Source organism: Narcine bancroftii, chromosome 14 (assembly GCF_036971445.1).
Source record: "Narcine bancroftii isolate sNarBan1 chromosome 14, sNarBan1.hap1, whole genome shotgun sequence".
Lineage (NCBI taxonomy): Eukaryota > Metazoa > Chordata > Chondrichthyes > Torpediniformes > Narcinidae > Narcine > Narcine bancroftii.
The window spans coordinates 42,269,092-42,292,777 of record NC_091482.1 but is presented as its reverse complement, the minus strand read 5'-3'; the positions used below and the strand labels follow the sequence as shown (position 1 = coordinate 42,292,777).

The 23,686-nt window shown below is 41.3% G+C and overlaps 1 protein-coding gene across 10 annotated transcripts in view; it reads left to right on the top strand.

Moving 5' to 3' along the window:
• Positions 1–23,686, top strand: part of secisbp2l (SECIS binding protein 2-like) — a 130,905-nt gene that overhangs the window by 16,861 nt on the left and 90,358 nt on the right. For 3 of the 10 annotated variants that reach the window (XR_011348780.1, XM_069911280.1, XM_069911272.1), the window contains exons 2-3: positions 13,278–13,371; positions 19,527–19,614. The exons of 1 other annotated variant lie outside the window; for it this stretch is intronic. Coding sequence is in view for 4 of the 9 variants with exons in the window: in XM_069911280.1 (XP_069767381.1) it covers positions 19,537–19,614 (78 nt within the window). In the remaining 5 variants the exon portion in view is untranslated. Of the gene's footprint in view, positions 1–13,277; positions 13,372–15,458; positions 15,576–19,526; positions 19,615–19,823; positions 19,965–23,686 lie in introns of those variants that run through there. 6 more of the 10 variants (XM_069911278.1, XM_069911277.1, XM_069911274.1 and 3 more) reach the window with 6 other exon arrangements.

Sequence of the window (23,686 nt, the reverse complement as noted above, 5' to 3'; positions counted from 1 at the left end):
GTGATACACTGTATATGATTATTGGAATTTCAGATAACTGCTTGAGGAACAACAGCTCATCTTCTATCTTGGTATGGCCGTCAAGTAGAACTGTGAGCCACAGCTCCAGCATTGGCCTGCACTATGTGTGTGTGGGTTTCTCTGGATGTCCACCTTCTACGGACGTCCAAAGATAAGTTGATTGGCACGTTAGTTATAAATTTCCCATAGCATCGAAGTTGGGAGATTGAGAGCTCAACCCGAGAATTGAATGATGATTGTAAATAACTTGCCCTTCTAGTTCTGATTAGGGTCATTGACTTATGGAAACTCTGTTCGCTCCTTCTCCATATCCTGCTCCCTAAATATTTTCAATATTTCCTTTCATTTCAGATTTCCAGCAACTTGTGTGTTCTGTGTACCATAACTCCAGGTTTTCCTTATCTTCCTTTGTTCTTTATATTTCCATTCAATCCATACCTTGTCCAGAAGGATCAGCTCTGGTGAATGAAGTTTTGAGAGGGGCACCAACAATATCTGAGTGATCTGAATTTTCTTGGGCCCCTTCTTTTACTTTTTATTCTCTCTACTTTCCCCTTCACTGCAATTTAAAATTCAATTTCTGATAAGTTTTTGCCTTGAAATATTCACTGTTTCTCTCTCCCCAACAGATGCTGCCTGACGTTAAATATTTCCACCATTTTCATTTGGGACTTTTATATAATACTGTAGTTTTTTGATCTATGACAGACTGTTGTCTTTTTCTACTTTATAACAATAATCAGTCTTAATATTTGATGTGAGCAGTTCTGCATAATCTCATCATAACACTTTTTATTTGTAATTTTTTATTGTTAATTGGATAGCTTTTTGGTATTTATGCTACAGCACCTATTGGTAAGATTAATTTCAGTGAAAATTGCAGGTTATTTTGTTTATTGGAAAAATTGCATCTTCAGTGTGAATTGATTTGAAGGTATCAGATGAACTTGAAGATTAAAGTTGAAATATTAAGATTGTAACACAAGCCTTTCTAATGCAAATACTGCACATTATTTTTTCCAAACCTGTACTAATGATGACTCTGACGGTGTCTCAATGTGTAAGTGTTTGAAATAGCTGTTTCCTTGCCAAGTTGAGGTCAATACAACCTTCAGATATGGAGTGATAAATACTTGAAATAATTCCAATGATCAGTGCTAATTTAAAATGACGGAAAGGTGACTTTAATGTCTCCCCAATGGAGAGGAGAGCGCACCAGATACCGTAAACGATCCTTGCAGATTCACAAATGAAGTGTGGCTTCTCTTGTGAGGACTATTTGGGGCCCTGTGTTGTGGTGAGGGAGGAAGTGTAAGGGCAAGTGTTGCTCTTTTTACAGTTGCGCATGTTGGTAACAAGGGGTGCGATTGGCAGGAAGGGATGAGTAGATGAGGGGGTTACAGGAGGAGTGATCACTAAAGGAAGTAAAGAGGAAGATGTGTAGGATCCCTTTGAAGGTGGCAGACATTGTGGAGAATAATGTGTTGGATCCAGAGACTTCATGAGTGCCTTCCCTCTCTCCACAGCAGGGGTGTCAAATTCAAATTCACGGAAGGCCAAAATTAAAAACTTGGACTAAGTCGAGGGCCGAACTAAATATTTATTGAAAATTTTCAACAACATCTGCATGTTTTCTCTTCTTTCAACATATGTAATGTTAAACTTTTTCTTATTAAAATAAATGTTTAATAATAGTTTTGGATAAACTCTTTCATTGTCATTGTCTTTGGCCCATTTCCTTTAGCGTCTGAAACCGTGCACATGACGAGTCAATGAGGGATGATTAAAGCAGTGGTCTTCAAACTTTTTCTTTCCACCCACAGACCACCTTAAGCAATCCCTTACTAATCACAGAGCACCAATGGCACAGGGACGCGAGTGGAAAGAAAAAGGTTGAGAACTGTTGTATTGAGGTAACTCCACATCTGATTAGGTTAATTGTTAGGCAAGTGGTCAGAGAAGGATCCCCCACCCAAAGAAAGGCTTAAATCACAGGAACAAAATAAGCTTCCGTCTCACTGCTCCCAATCTTACACACAGTCCTGATGTGGAATGTGGGGTCGCAGCTCCACGTTCACCCGAGTTCAGGTGCTGTCTGTGTGGAGTTTGTACGCTCTCCCCGTGTCTTGGACCAACAGGTCGGTTGCCTGACGAAGGCATCTGCACCCCCCGTTGAAACGCTGGCGTCCGGGGCGGTGGAGGAATTGGCTGAGAAGAGCGCGTTGCTCCCACCCCCCTCCCATGGTCGGAGAGGGATTAAACTGCGATCTCACGGCGCCAGGCTCATCTCCAACAAAAGGAGCGGGAGGCAGGGTCCGCCACGCACGGAGCGAGGGGGAAGGCATCGCCAACGAGACGTTCGGTCCGGCGTCGCCGCTGAAGTGCAGACCCAGCGAGGATGGTCCCCAACTCCAGCCGCGTCTGTGTGTCCGGGAGCCGGGCGGGCTGAGTGTGGCGCTCCGATCCCCGGGATTCGGGACTCTGAGATCCCTCCACGCCTCCAGCGTCTTCATTTTCACCTTCAGTGTGCATGCGCTATACTGGCGCGGCGGCCAGCGGGCCAACTCTAATATATATTTAATATGATCTTGCGGGCCAAATATAAATGGGCCAGAGTTTGACATGTGTGTTCCACAGCAATAGTAAGGACCTCTCACTGGCCAAACACTTCAATTCCACACACCACTGCAGCACTGTCGTGCATGTCCATGGGCTCATGTTCTGCCAAATTGAGGCCACTTGCAAATTGGAAAAACAAATCCTTGTTGTGTCTTGGCAGTCTCCAACCAGAAGGCTTCAGTGACTTCTGCGATTTGCATTAACCCCCCACCCCGATCTCTTTTTCTTTGTCTCACTTCCTCCAGCTCCTTGCCTCATTCCCTTCTATCAGAGTGACCTCTGCCCTCTTTCCCCTCACACTTCTCAGCCTCTTTCTCTTCAACCTTCTCATCTGCATCTACCTCTTTATTACTCTTACTGGTCAATCTGTGCTCCAACCACTTTGACCCACATTCCACACATTTTTATTCAGATGTCTGAGGGTTTTCAACATTCTTGACGAAGGGCTCAGGGCAAAAACATTACTTCTTATGGATGAAGTGTGTCTTGTTCAGTTATTGCAGCACTTTTGTGAACTGCACCAAATCCCAGGTCTGCAGATTTTCTTGCCTGTATTTTATGTTGAGTAAGGCTCACTGCTGACTTGCCCTCACATTTCTAGTGCATTTCTTTTCCAGCTCTTTTAAAATCTTGAAGGCACTGAGAACTAAGTGCAGTATTGTTTCTTGGTGATACAAGGACCATCGTTTGCACTCAGGAGTCCATACATCTGATTTATCCTTCCATTCCCATTGGTACTACAGTAATCATTTCACTGTGGCACAAGCATGCCTTTCTTTCACATGGTCATTAATAAGCATAAAGGAGAACAGGCTTGCTTTCACCCATTGTCCTTTTTCTTTTGTACATTGTCCTTCTGCTAATGCTTTCAGTATTTACAATCTTCCAGTACAATGGTTCCAGTTTACATGAAATGGGTGCTATAAAATCCTCCAGAATTTTTTTCAACCTTCTGAATGACCTATCATAAAATAGAGTCAACCTTTAACATTTAACGTCATGTTATTCTATAAATGTACAAGTAAAATCTATTTTTAATCAAAATTATTCGGTGCAGTTTTAAATTGGATCTTCAAAGGTACTTTTCCCTCCCTCTTCACCAAGCTTCATTTGCAAATTGTCTTTTCCCATAAGACATAGAAGGAGAATTGAGCCATGGCTGATTTTTTTTTTTCTCTTAATCCTATTCTCATGCTTTCACTCCACCCTTTGATACCCTTACTAATCAAGAACCTATCAACCTCAGCTTTAAATACAGGCTTTGTGTCTCAATGCAAGGAGCAATAGTAATAAGGTGGATGAATTGAATGTGGAGATAGCTATTAAAGACTATGATGTAGTCAGGATCACAGAGACATGGCTTCAAGGGGATTGTGACTGGGAGCTCAACATTCAGGGATATTTGATATTCAGGAGGGATAGATGGAAAAGGAAAGGAGGTGGGCTAGCATTGGTTAGAGAGGAGGTGAATGCAATTGAAAGGAAGGACATTAGCTTGGATGATATGTAATCGATATGGGTAGAGCTGTGAAACATTAAGGGGCAGAAGACACTAGTGGGAGTTGTGTACAGGCCACCTAACAGTAACAGTGAGGTTAGGGATGGCATTAAACAGGAAATTGGCAATGCATGTAGCAAACGTTCAGCATTTATAATGGGCAACTTTAATCTACATGTAGATTGGGTGAACCAAATTGGTATGGGTAATGAGGAAGAGGATTTATTTGAATTGTCTGTCAACCAATTCTCTTATGACCTCAGTACCATACATCCTGTACTGCGTGCTTTAAGTTTATACACTAATCTACTGTGTGGGACCTTATCAAATGCCTTCTGAAAGTCCAGATATACCACATTCACTGGTTCTCCTTTATCCATTCTATTAGTTACATCCTCAAAAAATTCTATGTATGCAGGATTGTTTTCTAAATTAGCATGTCGAGGAACCAATGAGGGAACCGGCCATTCTAGATTGGGTATTAAGTAATGGGGAGGGGTTAATTAGCAATCTTGTGAGATGTCCTTTGGGCAAGAGTGACCACAATATGGTGGAATTCTTCATTAAGATTGAGAGTGACAGAGGTGATTCAAATACAAAGGTTCTGAACTTAAAGAAGGGTAACTTTCATATGAGACATGAATTGGCTAAGATAGATTGGCAAATAAAACTTAAAGGACTAATGGTGAAAATGCAACGACAATAGTTTAAAGATATCTTAGATGAAATACAACAATTGTACATCCCAGTTTGGAAAAAGAATAAATCAAGGAAGGCTAACAAGGGAAATCAGGGAGAGGATCAAATCCAAAGCAGCAGCATATATATTAGCCAGAACAAACAGTATTCCTGATGATTGGGAGAAATTCAGAGTTCAGAGGACAAAAGGATTAAGTAAGAAAGGTAAAAGGGATTATGAGAGAAAGCTGGCAGGGAACGTAAAAAATTACTGTAAAAGCTTTAATAGATATGTAAAGAGAAAGAGATTAATTAGTTAAGACAAATGTGGGTCCATTACAAACAGAAACGGGTGAATTGATCATGGGGAACAAGGACATAGCAAACCAATTGAATAATTACTTTAGTTATGTTTTCTTAAGTGAACTCATCTTTAAGAAATAGTCGGGGACCGAAGATCTAATGTGAGGGAAAGACTTATGGAAATAACTAAGTTGAGAGGTTGTGTTAGGTAAATTGAAGGGATTAAAGGCAGATAAATCCCCAGGGTTGATAGTTTGCATCCAAGAGTGCTTAAGGAAGTAGCCCAAGAAATAGTGGATGCATTAGTGATAATTTTTCAAAACTCTAGATTCTGGATTAGTTTCTGAGGATTGGAGGGTGGCAAACGTAACCCCACTTTTTAAGAAGGGAGGGAGAGAGAAACTATAGACCAGTTAGCCTGACACCAGCAGTGGGGAAAATTCTAGTCAGTTATTAAAGATGTGATTGCAGCACATTTGGAAAGTTGTGATATCATCGGACAGAGTCAGCATGGTTTTATGAAGGGAAAATCATGTCTGACAAATCTTATAGAATTTTTTGAGGATGTAACTAGTAGAATGGATAAAGGAGAACCAGTGAATGTGGTATATCTGGACTTTCAGAAGGCATTTGATAAGGTCCCGCACAGTAGATTAGTGTATAAACTTAAAGCACGCAGTACAGGATGTATGGTACTGAGGTGATAGAGAATTGGTTGACAGACAGGAAGCAAAGTTTAGGAATAAACAGGCTCTTTTCAGAATGGCAGGCAGTGACTAGTGGGCTCAGTGCTGGGACCATAGTTATTTACAATATATATCAATGACTTAGATGTGGGAATAGAAAGCAGCATCTCCAAATTTGCAGACAACACAAAGATGGTTAGCTGTGTAGAGGATGCAGGGTGATTTGAATAAGTGAGGTGAGTGGGCCAAGGCATAGCAGATGCAGTATAATGTGGATAAGTGTGAGGTTATCCACTTTGGAGGCAAGAACAGGAGAGATTATTACTGTTTAGGAAAAGGAGAAAAGCAACGAGACTTGGGTGTCGCTGTGCATCAGTCATTGAAAGGGGGCATGCAGATACAGCAGTCAGTGAGGAAAGTGAATGGTATGTTGGGATTCGTAGCAAAAGGATTCGAGTAGAGGAGTAGAGAGGTTCTACTGCAGCTGTACGGGGCCTTGGTGAGACCACACTTGGAGTATTGTATGCAGTTTTGATCTCCTTATCTGAGGAAAGACATCGTTGCCATGGAAGGAATGCAGAGAAGGTTCATTAGATTGATACCAGGGATGGCAGAACTTGCATATGGAGAAAGGCTGGATTGACTAGGCTTATGCTCAAGGGAATTTAGAAGATTGAGGGGGATCTTATAGAAACGTATAAAATTCTTAAGGATTGGACAGGGTCGATTCAGGAAGGTTGCCCCAATGTTGGGACAAACCAGAACTAGGGGACACCGTTTAAGGATGAGGGGGGATGTATTTTAGGACTGAAATTAGAATTTTTTTTTCTCTGCATGGTGATTCTGTGGAATTCTTTGCTACAGGAAGTAGTTGAAGCCAGTTCCTTATCCATATTTAAGAGTAAGTTGGATTGGCCCTTGTGGCTAAGGGGATCAGGGGTATGGGGAGAAGGCAGGTACTGAGTAGATGATCAGCCATGATCATTATGAATGGTGGTGTAGGCTTGAAGGGCCAAATGGCATACTCCTGCACCTATTTTCTATGTTTCGATCTGCCACTTCCATTCGGGCAACGTCCGACTGCATTTTCAGTTCATCCGTGGTCCCATAATTATTGTTACCATGAACAAATCCACACAATTTAAAAAAAAAGTGATCGCTAGCTATTAGAAATTGTATACCATATACCGACTGATCCATCTATCCTCTCCTATCCCTGGAAAAGCAGTCAGTGTCCCGGTTAAAGTTGGCCCAGTGGAAACAGCATAAACAGCTTCCTATCCTGGGACACTGCACGCCTAATTAACTAGGATGCCAGTGGAAAAAGGGCTTTTGTATCACCTGAAAATTTGGTCAGAATTCTATCATAAAGTAGCGGGCCCAACACCAACCTCTGTGGAGGTTGTCATCACTGACAGTCCCCTTTATTTTCACTCTTTGCTTTCTGCCAGTCTGCTGATCTTTTTTTCTATGCTACTACCTTTCTTTTAATTCCTCTGGCTTCTATCATGTCCAGCAGCCTCTTCTGCCTTATCTATACCCCACCTCACTGTTACTGAACTCACTACTTTCCCTTGTCCCACCTGATTCCATCTGCATTTCATTTACCACCTCAACTGGTTCCATCTCCCTCTCAACTCTTTGTACCAGCCATCTTCCCTCCTCACTGTCATCCCAGATTTTACACATCAACTTGAAACATTGCATGTTCCACCAGATTCCTCTTGACCTCTGAGTTTCTCCAAGAGTTTGTTATTTTCCTGATTCCAACGTGCAGTCTCCTATGGATTAATTGAAATTTTTGTCCTTTCAAAAGGACTAATCATGGTGGTCTGTTTGAACCCGTGTTAATTTCATTTGCAATAATTTATTTCAAAGAATCCAAATGTCTGAAACTTTCTGATTTTTTTTTTAAGCAAGGAGACAAATGTCAATGCATTATATGTGGAATTTATTTCCATTGGAGACCAACATGATCTGAATATCGTCATCTGTAGGTCATACCAATAAGTGAGATAAATATTGCATTTATTCTGTATTGCAAATGTAGTTCAAAATATTTTCAAGTTGAATATTGAGTTTTAAGATTGGTGGAAAAATTATTACACATTTTCTGATAGATTAGACCAGAAATAATTTTATGACGAATGTAGATTTGGTAGCTTAATTAACTTTAAAGTACCAAATGCTCAACTTCACCAAGATGAACGTTAACAGCATAAGGACACGAGAAATGGGAACAGGAGTTGGCCATTTGGCCCATCAAACCTGTTCTGCCATTCAATGTGATGATTAATGATCTGGCCATGGCCTCAACTTCACCTCTCTGTGGTGTTCTCTACATTGGAGAGACTGGACACATATTGGGAGATCACTTCGCTGAGCACCTCCTATCTGTCTGCAATCACAGCAACCCCAAGTAGCCAGCCATTTCAATTCAGAGTAATACTCTCAGACTCACATGGCTTTTTGCACTATCCCACCCTGACATTGGAGGAACAACACCTTATCTCGGCCTGCAACATCACAGGCACCAGACTTCACTCCATTCACTCCACATGAGGCAGTCTTAAAAAAGTAGCCTCTATCCTCAAAGACTAGTGGCATGATACCAAGATAACAACCTCTCAACGTTAATAAGATGAAGGTGATCATTAACTTTAGGAGTGGGGCAGAGTCCACATCAATGGCACTGGTTGAGAATGGATAGCTTGGTGATCTGACGTTGATGTGACGGACATAAAAGTAAAGCCTCGACTTTCCTCATTCCTTAGTAACTTCATCAGGTGCACCATTGAAAATATACTTCCTGGATTCAAGGTTAATGGTTCCATTATTGTCACGCAATACTACATTTTACAATGTAACATAATGAAATTCTTTAACTTTTGTCCACCGTAAGGTGGACAGGGAGTTGCCATTTTGTCCAGCGCCCCTCACAGAAACTTACAGCACCTGGTGTTCCAAGTGGTTTTCCCTCCAATTACTGATCAATCCTCAGCCTGCTTAGCTTCTGAGATGAGACTATGTGGCATGGGAGCTGTTCTTTTTAAGATAGCAAGGTAGTGTATGCAGCTCAGAACAACACAAACTTCCCTCCCCTTCATGAACTTGTATGCCTATTCCATTAACAACGTACTGAAAGACCATCACACCTGGGCACACTTGTTTTCCTCACCCCATTGTGAAAGCACACACCAATAGTTTATTTCTTGCAACAATCAGGCTCATGATTTAATCCCATTGCAGAACTGTTGTGCTGCCCTTGGTTATTGTTCATTGCTCTTGTCATTGCAGTCCTATGCTCTGTAGTGGTTTGTATACATGGCTGCATGCAATGTTATAGATATCCTGTTGATCTGTTTGCAGAAGAAACCTCACTATGCCAGGTATTTTGTGACAAATAAACTTGAACTTAAATTTAAATTCCATTCCTTGAACAATGAAAGCCAACATTGCATTTGCTTCTTGATTGCCTTTTGCGATTCATGCACTCCAGGTCATTTTGCCTGCTGCAATTTTTCACTGTTAAAATAGTAATTTTATTTTACTCTTTTAACCTAGTATCTAGAGTAGATACCCTTGTGTTTACTGTTGTGCTCCATCTACCAGACCTTTGTTCTATTAGCCTATCCATATCTCTTTGCACATTCTGTGCTCCCCACACAATTTGCTTTTCCACTTAATTTAGTGGCATTGTTAAACTGAGATGTGCAGCACATGGTCCCTTCCTCCAAATCATTTATGTACATTGGGTGCAGTTGGAGGTCCAGCACTGATCCCTACTGTATTCCACTCACCACTGCCAATCAGAGAAACATCCATTTATAGAGCATGCATAAAACTGAATGTGCGTTGTTATTGCAAAATGTTGGGGGTGGGGAAACTGGACTTGCTTGCCTTGTGTTTTCAAATACTTTAGGCCTCCTACTGATTTTATTTCTACACATTCCAGATTTTATGGAATTTGTCTTCTGAATAATTTTAGAATCTGATTATATGATTTATGGAAAAACCTTATTCAGCATTTCATGGGACTTTTCAGAGATTTGTATAAAACCAGAAATATTACTTTCTCTTTTGTAAAATATGTTGGAAACACACACCAGTTCAGTGCAGTGTCTGAGAAAAGTATAGAGTCAAAGCAAGAAGTCATGGAGTCAGTTGTACATCACAGAAAAAGGTCCTATGGCCCACCACTTCAACATGAACCTTTTTTCCCAATGTGCTCTGATGCTGTTTACATGCATTAGGTCTGGACCCTTCTTTATACAGCCTTTTTAACTATCTTCACCTCTTGAAACATTGTATCTGATTCAACTACAATGTTTGTCAGCACATTCCACATATTAACAGCAATCTGATCCACTTGTACCTGATTTTTTGGGGTTTTTTTTTACCTGAAGGATATGGAAGGTTTTGGAAGCTAAAATTGGACTGGGCCCTTGAGGAATATAAAGATGGCAAGGAATAGGTTAAACAGAGTTTAACAAGATTAAACAGAGTGTTTAAACAAGATTTGTGAGACTAAAAGGGATAATGAAATGTCCTTGGTGAGAAGAATTTGTTTCCCAAGGCATTTTATATTTCCATTACAAATTAGAAGATAACTGGAGAGCGGGGAGGACCGCTTGAGGATAAAGGAGAGCATTTATGCTTGGAGTCAGAAGATGTGAAGGAGTATCGATATTGTCCAAGGATATATCACAGGTTATTGAAAGAGGCAAGATGTGGGATTTCAGGTGCCATGACCAAGATCTTTGTATAAGTGAGGTCCTGGATGCCAATGTTGTTCCTTCATTGAAGAAGGAAATGGGTATACTCCAGGAAATTATAGGCTGGTGGTGGGGAAGCTGTTGTAAAGGATACTTAGGATGTGTACTTGTCTGATGTGGTTTTGTCCATTTGTGCTGTTTCGGCTGGGCCACCTTTAACTGGGATAGTGACTGCTTTTCCACTGAACACACTCAGGGGATAGGACTGTGGATCTGAGTAAAGATAGAGGCCATCAATCCCCAGTGTGAAATTACGACATTTGAAGCCAGCATACTGACTATTTTCTTTTCCCACTGCACCCTGTCCCTGTTAATTCCTGGAATAATGTGCCAATGGAAAGGGGGCTTGGTGAATTGATGTTTTGGATTTGGAACATAGAATATTACAGGACATTGCATGCCCTTCAGCCCACAGTGTTGTGCCAACCCATATATACTTACCCAAAAAACCCTCTCTACATCATAACCCTTTATTTTTCTTTTATCCATGTGCCTGTTTAAGAGACTCTTAAATGCCCCTATTGTTTCAGCCTCCATTACAACTTCTGGCAATGCATTCCAGGCACCCACAACACTTTTTTAGAAAGAAAACTTAGCCCTGTTGTCTCCCTTAAACTTTTCTCCCATCACTTTTTATACATGTGTCCTCTGGTGTTTTCTACTCCTGCCCTGGGAAAGAGGTGATGACTGTCTACTTCATTTATGCATCTCATGATCATGTAGATCCCTAAGCATTCTCTCATTCTCCTAACCTTGCTCTCATAAGATATATTTTCCAATCCAGGCCACATCCTGGTTAATCATCTCTGCACCCTCTCCATAGATTCCACATCCTTTCTATAATGAGATGATCAGAACTGAACACACTATTTCTAAATGTTGTTGCACGAGAGATTTATTGAGCTGCAATATTACCTCATGGCTCCTGAACTCAATCTGCTGATTAATGAAGCCCAGCATACCATAGTCCTTCTTAACTGTCCTATCAACCTGGACAGGACCTTAAGAGATCCAAGGTTTTAGGCCCCCAAGGTCCACACTGTTAAGTATCCTACAATGTAAACTGCCTTCATGTTTGACCTTCCAAAATGCATTACCTCACACTGGTCTCGATTGAACTCCATCTGCCACTTTTCTGCCCAACTTTGCATTCTGTCTATATCCTGTTATAATCTATGACAGCCTTCAACCCAATCCACAACACCTCCAACCTTTGTATCATCTGTAAACCTACTGACCCATCCCTCAAATTGGTTTGTGTAGAGAAGACAGGAGAGTTGTGGCAGGATGTTACTTTGTAAGCCCTTTCAAGCTACCATGTAAAATGGGGTTAACTGGGCAATTTGCATGGTTAGCAACCTAGGTATATGGCGATTTGGAAGGGTCCAACTGGGTCAACACAGTCAGAACCCATCTAGGTCCATTTCCTACCTCAGAGGTGGTCAGGGAACCCAGTAAAATTTACCGGGGTATTCGGTTTGAGAATGGAAATGGCTGACCCAGTTGCTCAGGTGATGTCAGCGCTTGTGTGTGTCACAGGGAAAACCCTGGCTGAAGTGCTACTGCCGTGATCGGGGAGGGGGGTGTGAAGAGAGGTCACTGCTGCAAATGGGGGGGGGTGAGAGGAGAGTGGGGGGCCACAATCATTGGAGACCATGTTTCGAAGAAAGGCTGATCAAGCTTCGGCTTTTATTTTGGGATTGTTGGAGGTGACATTTAGGTATACATTACGTTTCCCCCATATCTGAAATACCATTATCCAAAAAGTTTTATTAACCACATTTTTTTTGGCGTCGACATGACATCACACGTTGAAAAATATTTATCTCCTGACTTGCCCATGTGGGGCTCTGATGGTCTGTTGGCGCCTGTTTGACATGGGAAAATGGACGCTAAATGGCTAGATATCACCTCAGAGAGAAGGGTGGAATCATGAGCCATCAGTGAGCAACTGGAGGAATCAGGTGGTTAAGGCAGCGCATGGGGAGAAATTAGAATGCCAGTTGTCCTCGTTTTGGGTAACTCCCTCCCCTGTCTCTTTCTATTTCTTCTTTATCCTCCTCTGTACTTGGTTCTCTGCTGTCTTGGCGTCAAGGAGAGCGGGCTCCTAGGCAGGAGCAGGGACCCTGTGAAGGTGTCGGGGATTGGGGACGTCAGTTGGAAGTTGTCGGAGATTGGTGGTGGAGAGTCTTCCCTGGACTCTTTTTTTTTTTGTTGCACAGAAAGGGGTGGGTGCCTGGAATGCATTGGTGGGTAATGGTGGAGGCTGGTACAATCAGAACATTTAAATAACTCTTAGATAGGCAAATGGATGTGAGAAAAATAATGGATTATGCGCTGTGAGGGAGGGAAGGAATAGAATGATGTGGAGTAGGTTTGTATAAGTTGTCCCAACATCATGGGCTGAAGAGCCTGCACTGTTCTATCTTAAATATTTAATTTAATACATTCTATGTGCTGGCCAACATCTCTGTTAGGGATTTCTGACAGATTCACGATCCACTGAGAGAAGAAATTTAATGCATTTTAATATTCTAAAATATTCAATCATTGTCAATGTTACAAACATCTCTGTATAAAATGAGCATTTGAAAATTGCTATTTTGAAGAAACTTTAAGTGACCAGTTACTTTTAATTAATAGTTTTACACCTATTACATCAGAAAACACTAATTTTTTGTTTTGTTTTGTTTACAGAAACTAGTAATCCAGTGTGCCAACATGTCCTAAAATATAGTGAATTAGCCAACTTGAGAATAGGAAGCTGGAAGGATTGAATTATAAATAGCAGGTAAAGATAATTTAGTTCCCCTAAACTGTCACTGGTCTCATTCCTTGTACTTTTTGGTTGCAAGGCAATTATCACATTTAATGATTAAGTAAATAATAGAATATTTTATTCATTTATAATAGTTCATAAAAAGATCATTAATTAATTTTATTTTGGCTGAACAGTATATGAAGTTGTTCTTAACATGCCTGATATATTGTGTTGGTATTATTAACTTTACAATGTGTAATAGTTTGACTGCAGAAATGAACTTTTTTTGCAACTTTGATTCATGCTGTTTGTAATTAGTTTTTTTTCTGCGCCAGAGTGGTGCAATTAATTGCTAATGGCTAAAATTTGCTGCCATAATAGTTGTTGGAACTGCAGGATATTTCCATCTGATAGGTAGACAATGTTATGAAATTGTTAATTTATCCTCTAATAACACACATTCTACAACACAGCAGAAATTGTCCTATGATTGCTGAAGAAACAACTGCACTTTTTAACGGTTGTGTGGCACTGCTACCTTTTCAGCATTAATAGTTTTTAAAATCTTTTCGATCAAATCCAATTTCTAGTTGAAGAGAAAAATTATTTTTTTTAAGGAAAATATTACATTTATGGGAAATTAATGTTCTTTAAAATTTGTTGTGCACTGTATTTCTCTGGGATGGCACGATTAGATTCGAATCCGTCACTACCTGTAAGGAGTTGATACATTCTCCCCGTGTCTGTGTGGGTCTCCCCCGGATGCTCCGGTTTCACAAGATCACAAGACAAAGGAACAGAACCAGGCCACTAGGCCCATCGAGTCTGTTCCGTAAATCTACTCTAAGCTACTCTACACTAGTTCCAATTTCCGGCCTTATCCCTTGATGCCCTCACTAATGAGATACTTGTCTATTTCTTGTTTAAATGCTCCCAGTGATCTGGCTTCCACCGTTGTATGCGGCAGTGAGTTCCACAGATCCACGACCCTCTGGCTAAAGAAGTTCTTCTTAATCTCTGGTTTATATGGATAACCTCTAATTTTCAGACTATGACCCACCAAGGGAAACATCTTGCCCGCATCCACCCTATCTAAACCTTTCAAGATACAAAATGCCTCTATGAATCTCCTCTCATTCTCCTCTACTCCAATGAATACAACCCAAGAGCTGCCAAAAGCTCCTCGTGCATTAGCCCCTGCATTCTGGGAATCATCCTCGTAAATTTCCTCTGCACGCTCTCCAACATCACATCCTTTCTGAGATAGGGGCCCCAAAACTGCACACAGTTTTCCAAAAGAGGTCTCACCAAGACCCATAGAGTCTCATTAACACCTCTTTACTCTTATACATTCCAAAGATGTACAGGGTTAGTAGGTTAATTGGTCACATGGATGTATTTGGGTGGCGCCGGCCTGTGGGTCAGAGGGCCTGTTACTGTGCTGGATCTCTATATTTTAATTGAGATTTTTAAAAATTAATAAGTAGTCTTTTAAATTTGTTGATGCCATAAGTGCTAGCCTGAAATATATTCAGGAAATGGGGATTAATTGTAGTTTCATGAGAAATGGATAAGATGAAAACAGATTTGGGTGGATTTGTTAATCAGAACCTGTGTGATGGCAGAAGTTGAATGGCTGATAAACTACCAATAATTTGTTCTGGGTTCCTATGGGATGGTGCATGTCTTATCTAATTCGGCTTCTCGACAAAATAATTTTCTCTCATGGGCTAATCTTGTGTCCTTTAGCCTCTAATTAACTAAGCTTTGTTAAGATAATGTATAGATATTTTGCTCTCTGAGCAATCAGTACAACTGACCTATAGTTTCTTGGCAGTTGCAGCTCACCACAATGTTTCCTTTGAGTGCTCTTAGAGTGCAACAAGAACAAATTGCACTTGTTACAATAGAACAGAAACACTTCTGTAAAATGATATTGAAAAATTGTCATCAGAGAGCACAGAAGGCCATTCAGTACAGATGCTTTGAAAATGTGCGAATCTCTGCTTCCATCACCCACCCTGGCAGTGCATTCAAAGTTGACCTACACTGGGGAGAGAAAAAAATCTTTGTATATCCCCTTCAAATCTCTTGCTCCATACCATATAACTATGCCTTCTGATTATAGTCACTGATGTTATTGGGAAAGGTTTAACCAGTCTCTCCATTACTGAGAAGCTGCATCCTAGGAACATCCTGGTGAATCTGCACCCTATCAAAATCATCAATTACAGGTACACTATCCTTTATCTGGACATCTAAAATCCGGAAAGCTCCAAAATCTGGCAAATGGGGAGAGAGACAGCAGTGCAAGTTGTGGGGTGGTGGGGGGGCGGCGAGGGAGAGAGACCAGCAGCACGTGTCGGGGGGGGGCGAAGGGGAGAGACTGGCAGCGCGTGTCGGGGGGGCGAGGGGAAGAAACCTGCAGTGCGAGTTGGGGGGGGGGGGGCGAGAGTCCGGCAGCGTGAGTTGAGGGGGGCGAGACACCGGCAGCGTGAGTCGAGGGGAGCAGAGACCTGCAGCGCGACTCAGGCGGGGGCGAGACACAGGCGGCGCGACTCAGGCGGGGGCGAGACACTGGCAGTGCGACTCAGGCAGGGGCGAGACACCGGTAGCGCGACTCAGGTGGGGGAGAGACACCGGCAGCGCGACTCGGGCGGGGGCGAGAGACCAGCAGCGCGAGTCGAAGGGGGTGAGAGACCGGCAGCGCGAGTCGAGGGGAGCGAGAGACCAGCAGCGCGACTCGGGCGGGAGCGAGAGACCACCAGTGAGACTCGGGCGGGAGAGAGAGACCGCCAGCGCGATTCGGGCAGGGGCGAGAGACCGGCAGCGCGACTTGAGCGGGAGCGAGAGACCGGCAGCGCGACTCAAGTGGGGGCGAGAGAACGGTAGCGCGACTCGAGCGGGTCGAGAGACCGGCAGCGCGACTCGAGCGGGTCGAGAGAACGGCAGCGCGACTCGAGCGGGTCGAGAGAACGGCAGCGCGACTCGAGCGGGTCGAGAGACCGGCAGCGCGACTCGAGCGGGTCGAGAGACCGGCAGCGCGACTCGGGTGGGCTTAAATCTGGCTTTCCGAAATCCGGAAAAATCTGAAATTCGGAATGCACTGTTGCCCAAGGGTTCCAGATAAAGGATCAAATTTCCTTTCTAAGCTGAGGCCATCAAACTAGTTCACAAGAGTTCGAGGTTGGCCTCGCCAATATTTAATGAAGCTGCAGCAGAACTTCACTGTTCCTGTCTGCCTGGCTACAAAAGGTTTGCATCATGGAAGCCATTTGGCCCATCTATATCTATATGACCATAAAACATAGGAGGAGAAATGCCCTGCCATTTTGCTGTCATCCCCTCTGCCCGGACTTCTCCTCCCCATAACCTTTGATGCCCTGGCTAATCAAGAACCTGTCAATCTCTGTGCAGCAATGTCCCTCTGATTTTCAGCATTTCCAAGGGCCTTGCTGTTCATTGTCTGCTCGACAATGACTTTGATGTCCATTTAAGATTAGGTTCTACCTGCAATTGCTCAGCCAATTGTTTCAGTTGATGAATATCTTTATGAAGTTTTTGTTTGTTGTCCATCTGCAAACTTGATTATCACACCACTTACAAAGAGTCAAGTTATTAATTTGTACAGCAGACAGTGAAAGTCTCAGTACTCATGCCTGTGGTACTGACTGGTTGTCCAAGTCTTTGAAAGAAACAGTGATCCTTACACTCAAGCCTCAGAACCTCCAAGCCATGTGTTTCTGTTGCTCTGTTTTCTTTTTAGCTGCTAAAACCCATTGTTACCAAGATTGAAGACAGTGATTTTGTTTCCATTTAAACAAACCCCTTGTAAATACAATGATGTTTTCAATTCCCACCGTAGAGAAGAAGGCCATTCAGCCCTTTGAGTTGGCATCACTATTCAATATGATTATGGCTGATCATACGACTTCAGTATCCTACTCCTGTCCTCTCCATAGCCTTTTTATCCATATCCAACTCCTTTTTGAATATATCTAATGAACGACTTTTTTTTATGGCAGGGGAAGGAATTTCTCCTTACCTCTCTTCTCATGGCTTTCCCTGAGAGTATGACCCCTTCTTCTAGACTTCCCCAAGCTTGAGAACATTATTCTGGTCTCGACCTGTCAGGGTTTGATATATCTCAACAGGATCCCCTCTTTTGTTGAATATTTTATTTAATCAACATATACAAGATCATAATAAGTAAGAATGATAAGTAACCATAAAACAATATTAACAAATATATGCTGAAGATGTATAGAAAAATATCTTTAAAAAATATAAATAAAAACTAAGCTAAAACTAATAACTAGGAACTTAAAAACCCCTACTAACCCTCCCACCCCACCCCCATAAACCTTACTATCAGTCAGTCTTACTATCCCAGGAATCAATCTGGTGAAACTCATGGCAAGAATGCGCTTGCTCAGAGACCAATACTGTTCACAATATCTACCAAGGCTCAATATAATTGCAGGAAGACCTCCCTGTTTCTATATTCAAAGCCTCAACACTAAAAGCCAAATTGGCATTTACTTTCTTACCTTCTCAGGTCTCATTGCACCTTCCCTTTTCCTGTCACTATTTATCTGTCACCATTCAGATAATTTACCTTCCTATTATTGCTTCAACATGGATATTTATCATGTTTTTCTATTTGAAACTGAATCTTCCTACTCTCCAAATATGTTCACATCATCTTCCTCCCAGCACTGCCAGACAGTTTAGAATAATCTGCATACTTGGAGATATTACATTCATTTCTGTCATCTAGATTATTTATTTTGTAAGTAGCTTGGGTCCCAGCTCTGAACTTTGAGCCCTACTGGTAACTGCCTGGCAATCTGAGAAGGACCCATTTATTCCCATTCTCTGCCTCCCACCTGCCAACCAGTTTTTTTTATTCACATCAGTGGATTACCTCATATACCACATTGTCTCACTGTGCCTAAAACATTTTTCATCTCAAAATGCACATTAAGTGTTCACTGTTGTCCACTCTACTTATTGCACCTTCAAAAAGGGTCTAGATTTCCTGAGCATTCTTCCCTTTTGTAAATCCTTCTTGACTCAGTCTAATCCTGTCCCTCCTCTCCAAATATGCTGCAGTTACATCTTTAATAATTAACTCCAGCATTTTCCCCACCACTCAAGTCAGGCTAACTGGGCTATAATTACCTGGTTTCTCTCCTTATATTCTTAAAAAGTGGTTTCACCTTAGCAACTCTGCATTCCAAAGGAACTGATCCAGAGTGTGTGGAGAATGGTGGAAAATCATTTGTGCACTCATTGTGCATTTTGGACCACCTCCTGAATCACCTTCTGCAACCTATCAGGCACCAGTGATTTGTCAACTTTCAATACTTATCAATTTACCCAACACAATTTCTGTCTTGGACCTTTGGTGTTCCTAAAATGTTGTGTGTATGTTCCTTAGTGAACCTAAATCAAGGAACCTGTTCAATTTCCTTGATCCTCATTGTGAATTCACTAGTTCTAACAGCAAGGCATCTGCACCTGTTTTATCTAAGTTTCTTTCTCTTTGCATATCTGCAAGTTTTCCTCCTTCTAATTAGACCCTTTGTCTTTTCTGCTGAATTTCAAATTTCCTCCAGTCCTCAGATTGGCTCCTTTTCCTGCCCTTTGCTTTTAATGGTATTTCTGATTTTCTCTCCTTGGCCACAGTTAAGATGCCTTCCCTTATTTTTATGGCAAACAAGGATATACAGTTTTTGAATTTCTTTCATGTAGTCTTTAAATATCTCCCATTGTCTAACTACTGTCAGCCCCTTCAGTGTACTCTGCCAAATCTATCCAAGACCATTCACATCTCATCATCATACTTGCCCTTCTTGCATCTCTGTATCCAAGTCTCTGAATTAGCAGTGTCACTGTCCATCCTATGACTTGGTGGTCTCTCTTCCTGAAGTGATCTTGGACAACAAGATTGCTCATTAATCCTGCCCTCATGCACAGCAGTCAGTCTCAGATTGCCTGCTTTCTAGTTGTTTACAGGGCATATTGCTGGAGGAAACTATCCCCTACACACTCCAGGAAATCCTCCTCTTCTGAATTACGACCGGTTTGGTTCTCCAATCCACGTGCAAACGAAACTCACTGATGATATCGGCTTGAACTCCATTTTTTCCATTTATTTGTATGTGCCATTTTTAATTTAGTATTGGTGCAATGAAACTTGCTGTCCGAGTTGACTGTGGGGATGCTGAGGAGTCCATAAATGCAGAACTGGAGCTGCTGCCAAACCAGGTAATCAGGTGGGAGAAGCTAGCATTGACTTTCTCTCATAAGTACTGTAAATCATCATTTGTATCAAGAAATGTGGTAAGTCCTCATGTCAGGATTAATGTGGAGCAGGAAGATCGAAGCAAATTTTACAGTATATAGAATGCACTGTCATTGTTCATGCAGATCAAATGCTTGTGCAATGATTGCTTATTCTCTTTACACCTTATTAGTTCAACGCAGACTGGTGTCGGTCCAAGTGTTACTTTACCAACTTGTGGTTCAGACAGATGCATTAACAAAGAGAACACAAGAGAATCTACCTGATTTCAAGATGAGATAGAGATTGCTACGTTGATACAGTAGGGATATGGGTATTCATTTTTAAAATTTTATCTTTAATAATGCAGCATGGTAGAAGTCTCTTCTGGCTCATTTACACCCAATTAATATTTTGGAGGGTGGGAGGACACCAGAGGACCTGGGGAAAACCTGTGCAGGCCAAAGGGAGAATGTACAAATTCCTGACAAACAGTGCCGGATTCAAACATGAGTCTCCAGCACTAACAGATTTTACTTTAATTTAGAGATACAGCATGGTAACAGGCCTTTCTGGCCCACAAGCCCACACTGCCCAAATATACCCATGTGATCAATTAAACTATCAACCCTGTCCGTCTTTGGAATGTGGGAGGAAACTGGAGCACTCAGGAAGCACACGTAAACACAGGGAGAACGTACAAACTCCTTGCAGATAGCTCTGGATTTGAACCCCGATGACTGATAGCATATTAGCCACTGCAACAGCCATTTATTGATAGCTCAGATAGCTCTGGATTTGAACCCTGATGACTGATAGCATGTTAGCCACTGCAACAGCCATTTATTGATAGCTCAGATAGCTCTGGATTTGAACCCCGATGACTGATAGCATGTTAGCCACTGCAACAGCCATTTATTGATAGCTCAGATAGCTCTGGATTTGAACCCCGATGACTGATAGAATATTAGCCACTGCAACAGCCATTTATTGATAGCTCAGATAGCTCTGGATTTGAACCCTGATGACTGATAGCATATTAGCCACTGCAACAGCCATTTATTGATAGCTCAGATAGCTCTGGATTTGAACCCCGATGTCTGATAGCATGTTAGCCACTGCAACAGCCATTTATTGTAGGGAAATGCATCTGCAAAAAAGATTAGTGATGATATCAACATCTTTCTCTGTCTTCAGTGCTTGTGGAAACTGCATTTCATAATGATCAAATAGATACATTGTCTTCCTGTTTGTTTATTACATTGTAACCCGCAGGATGGTACCATTTGTAATTGATTATATCCTCTTAACAAACCCAAAAATCATCTTTTATATTTGTTGTATCCTACTGGGGAAACGAAACGTAAAACCTTTTGGAAAGATGTTAAAATGACAAGGGAGTTCGTCTTGCAAAAGTTCAGTGACAAGGTTGCAAGTCTCTGATATTCCAGAGGACTTTTGATAAAAATGACCAGTCAATGTAATGATAATTAATTTATTGCCATAAACATTGTACCATATTCAAATGAACTGAGATTCTTGCTGCAGCTAAACAGGTACTTTAAAAAGTTTAACAGCTGAAAAACTACAATCAATCACCTAGAAATAATAAATCAGTTACCTGTGCAAAAAAAGCTACTTAATACTGCAGAAAATTGTTTTGTGATCTTGGAGCAGTCCTTGATGAGTGTAATGGGAAGGATCAAAATCCTAACCACTGTTGGAAATAAAGTTTTATAAACTGGAGCTATTGGCCTTCTTTGCAAAGGTAGTTGTGAGAAAGGGAGTGGGCAGAGTGATAGGGGTCCTTTAGGATGTTGGCTGCCTTGAATTAGCGTCTCAAAGATTCAAGGATGGGAAGTTGGAGCCTGCGATCCTGTGCAGTCGAATTCCTAAGCCGGGTTGTGGTGCCACCTGATGCAATATTTTCCTCAATACACCTATAGAAGTATGATGGAATATTTTCCAAAACTCCTCAGAAAGTGGAGGTGCTGGTGTGCCTCTTCACGATTGCATCCTTGTACTGGTTCTAGGAGAGGTCTTCTGAAATATAAACTCCTAGGAACTTGAAGGTAACCACCTACTCTGTCTCCAACTCTCGGCCTCTCCTTCCTGAGTTTCTTGGTGATTTTTGTTCACCACTCAGCCAGATTCTCAACTTCTATTCCTATTCGGTCTTGTGATTTCCACTAATTTGGTCAACAACAGCTCCTTATCATTCAATCTTTGAGATTAGAGGCTGGAGCTCTGAATGTGGCAGTAAATGTCTCTAAATTCTGAACCTGAAATTGGTGAATTAGGCTGAGGACTTCAGATGATAATGTCTTCTTTTAATTTAAGGTAACAAAAAATGTAGCTATTTTGGCACTTCAGATATTTTTAACTTGATAATTTTAACATGCCAATTTGAAGATTGAAGGAAGTTTATATGATTGCACAAAAGCAAATTATTCTGAATACTGACCATCTGAATTTAAAACTCAGCAACAACAGGAAGAATCTGTAGAGACAGGAAGAAAAGTTAATGTTTCAGATGGATGATCTTTCAACAAAATTCATGGCCTGCCTTTTCATTCAGGATTGCAAATGTGGACATATTTATGACATTACTTGGGTCAAAGAGTGTTTGGCAAAACTAAATGGTGTACTGCATTTTCTGTAAGCATGTTAATTACAATCTTCAATTAAACAAGTGGTTCTCAACCTTTTTCTTTCCACTCACATCCAACTTTAAGAAATCCCTATGCCATCAATCCTCTGTGATAAGAAAGGGATGGCTTTAAAAAAAAGGCAGTATGTGAGTGGGAAGGGAAGGTTGAGAACCACTGCTCTAGACCCAATGGTTACCGAAATACCTTGCTTGAGAAAAATTGTCATTGGCCCATTTCCTTTGGAGTTATGAAACTGCACATAATGAGTCAATCAGGTATGATTAAAACAGTAATTTTCAAACTTTATTTCCACCCACATACCACCTTAAGTGATCCCTTACTAATACGATGGTGTAGGGCAGGGGTCTGCAATCTGCGGCTCTGGAGCATGCAGCTCTTTCATCCTTCTGCCATGGCTCCCTGTGACTTTGAAAAAATAATGTGAATACAGTAAATGGCTATTTAATTTAAATTATTTTTTTATTTAGTTAGTTTTATCATTGTAATATTATTTCGGAGATTAAGGTGATCTTGTAACATTAAAATAAAACGGGTTGTAATATTTTGTCTATCAAAATTTGCGTCACAGCACTTCAGTGGTTGATACCACTGTACGCATCACCTGTCGCCGCCCGGCAAGTGACTTGTATTGAACTTTTGACTTCCAGTAAAATACCCATGTATAAATCAAAAAAAAAGAAAAGTTTCTGATGAAAATAGAACATTTAATGCTTCATGGACAGATTCATTTGCTTTCACTGCCGACAAAGCTGGTTTACCTGTCTGCTTAATATGTGGTGAGAATTTAGCAAACAACAAAAAAAAATCAAATGTTGAAAGACATTTCCAGAATAAACACACAGCTTTTTCTGAAAAATACCCATCTGGAGATGAAAGAAAAAGAGCAGTTTTGGAACTACTGCGGAAAGCTGATGAGAGTAAAAATACTTTGAAGAAGTGGATGAAATCTACAAATTCAAGTCCTTCTGCTAGTTTTGTGGCAGCTCGGGAGATTGCCAGGCACGGGAAGCCGATCACAGATAGGGAATAGATAAAAGAATCGTTTATCAAGATACCAGAACATCTATTCTCGGACTTCAAAAACAAGTGTGAAATTGTTCAGAAAATCCGAGATATGCCACTCTGCAAAGACCGTCAAGGACAGGACCATAAAAATAGCAGCAAATATCATCGGTCAAGTAATTAGGGACATTAATTCGGCTCCAGCCTACTCAGTCGCCTGTGACGAATGAAAAGATGTAAGTGATATTCAGCAAATAACGCTATTATTCAGATATGTGAACTCTGCTGGGCCACAGGAAGAAATCATTGAGTTGATACCACTTAAAGGCCAAACACGGGGGGAGGACATGTGTGAGGCTGTGTTAGATTGTTTAAAGACCAA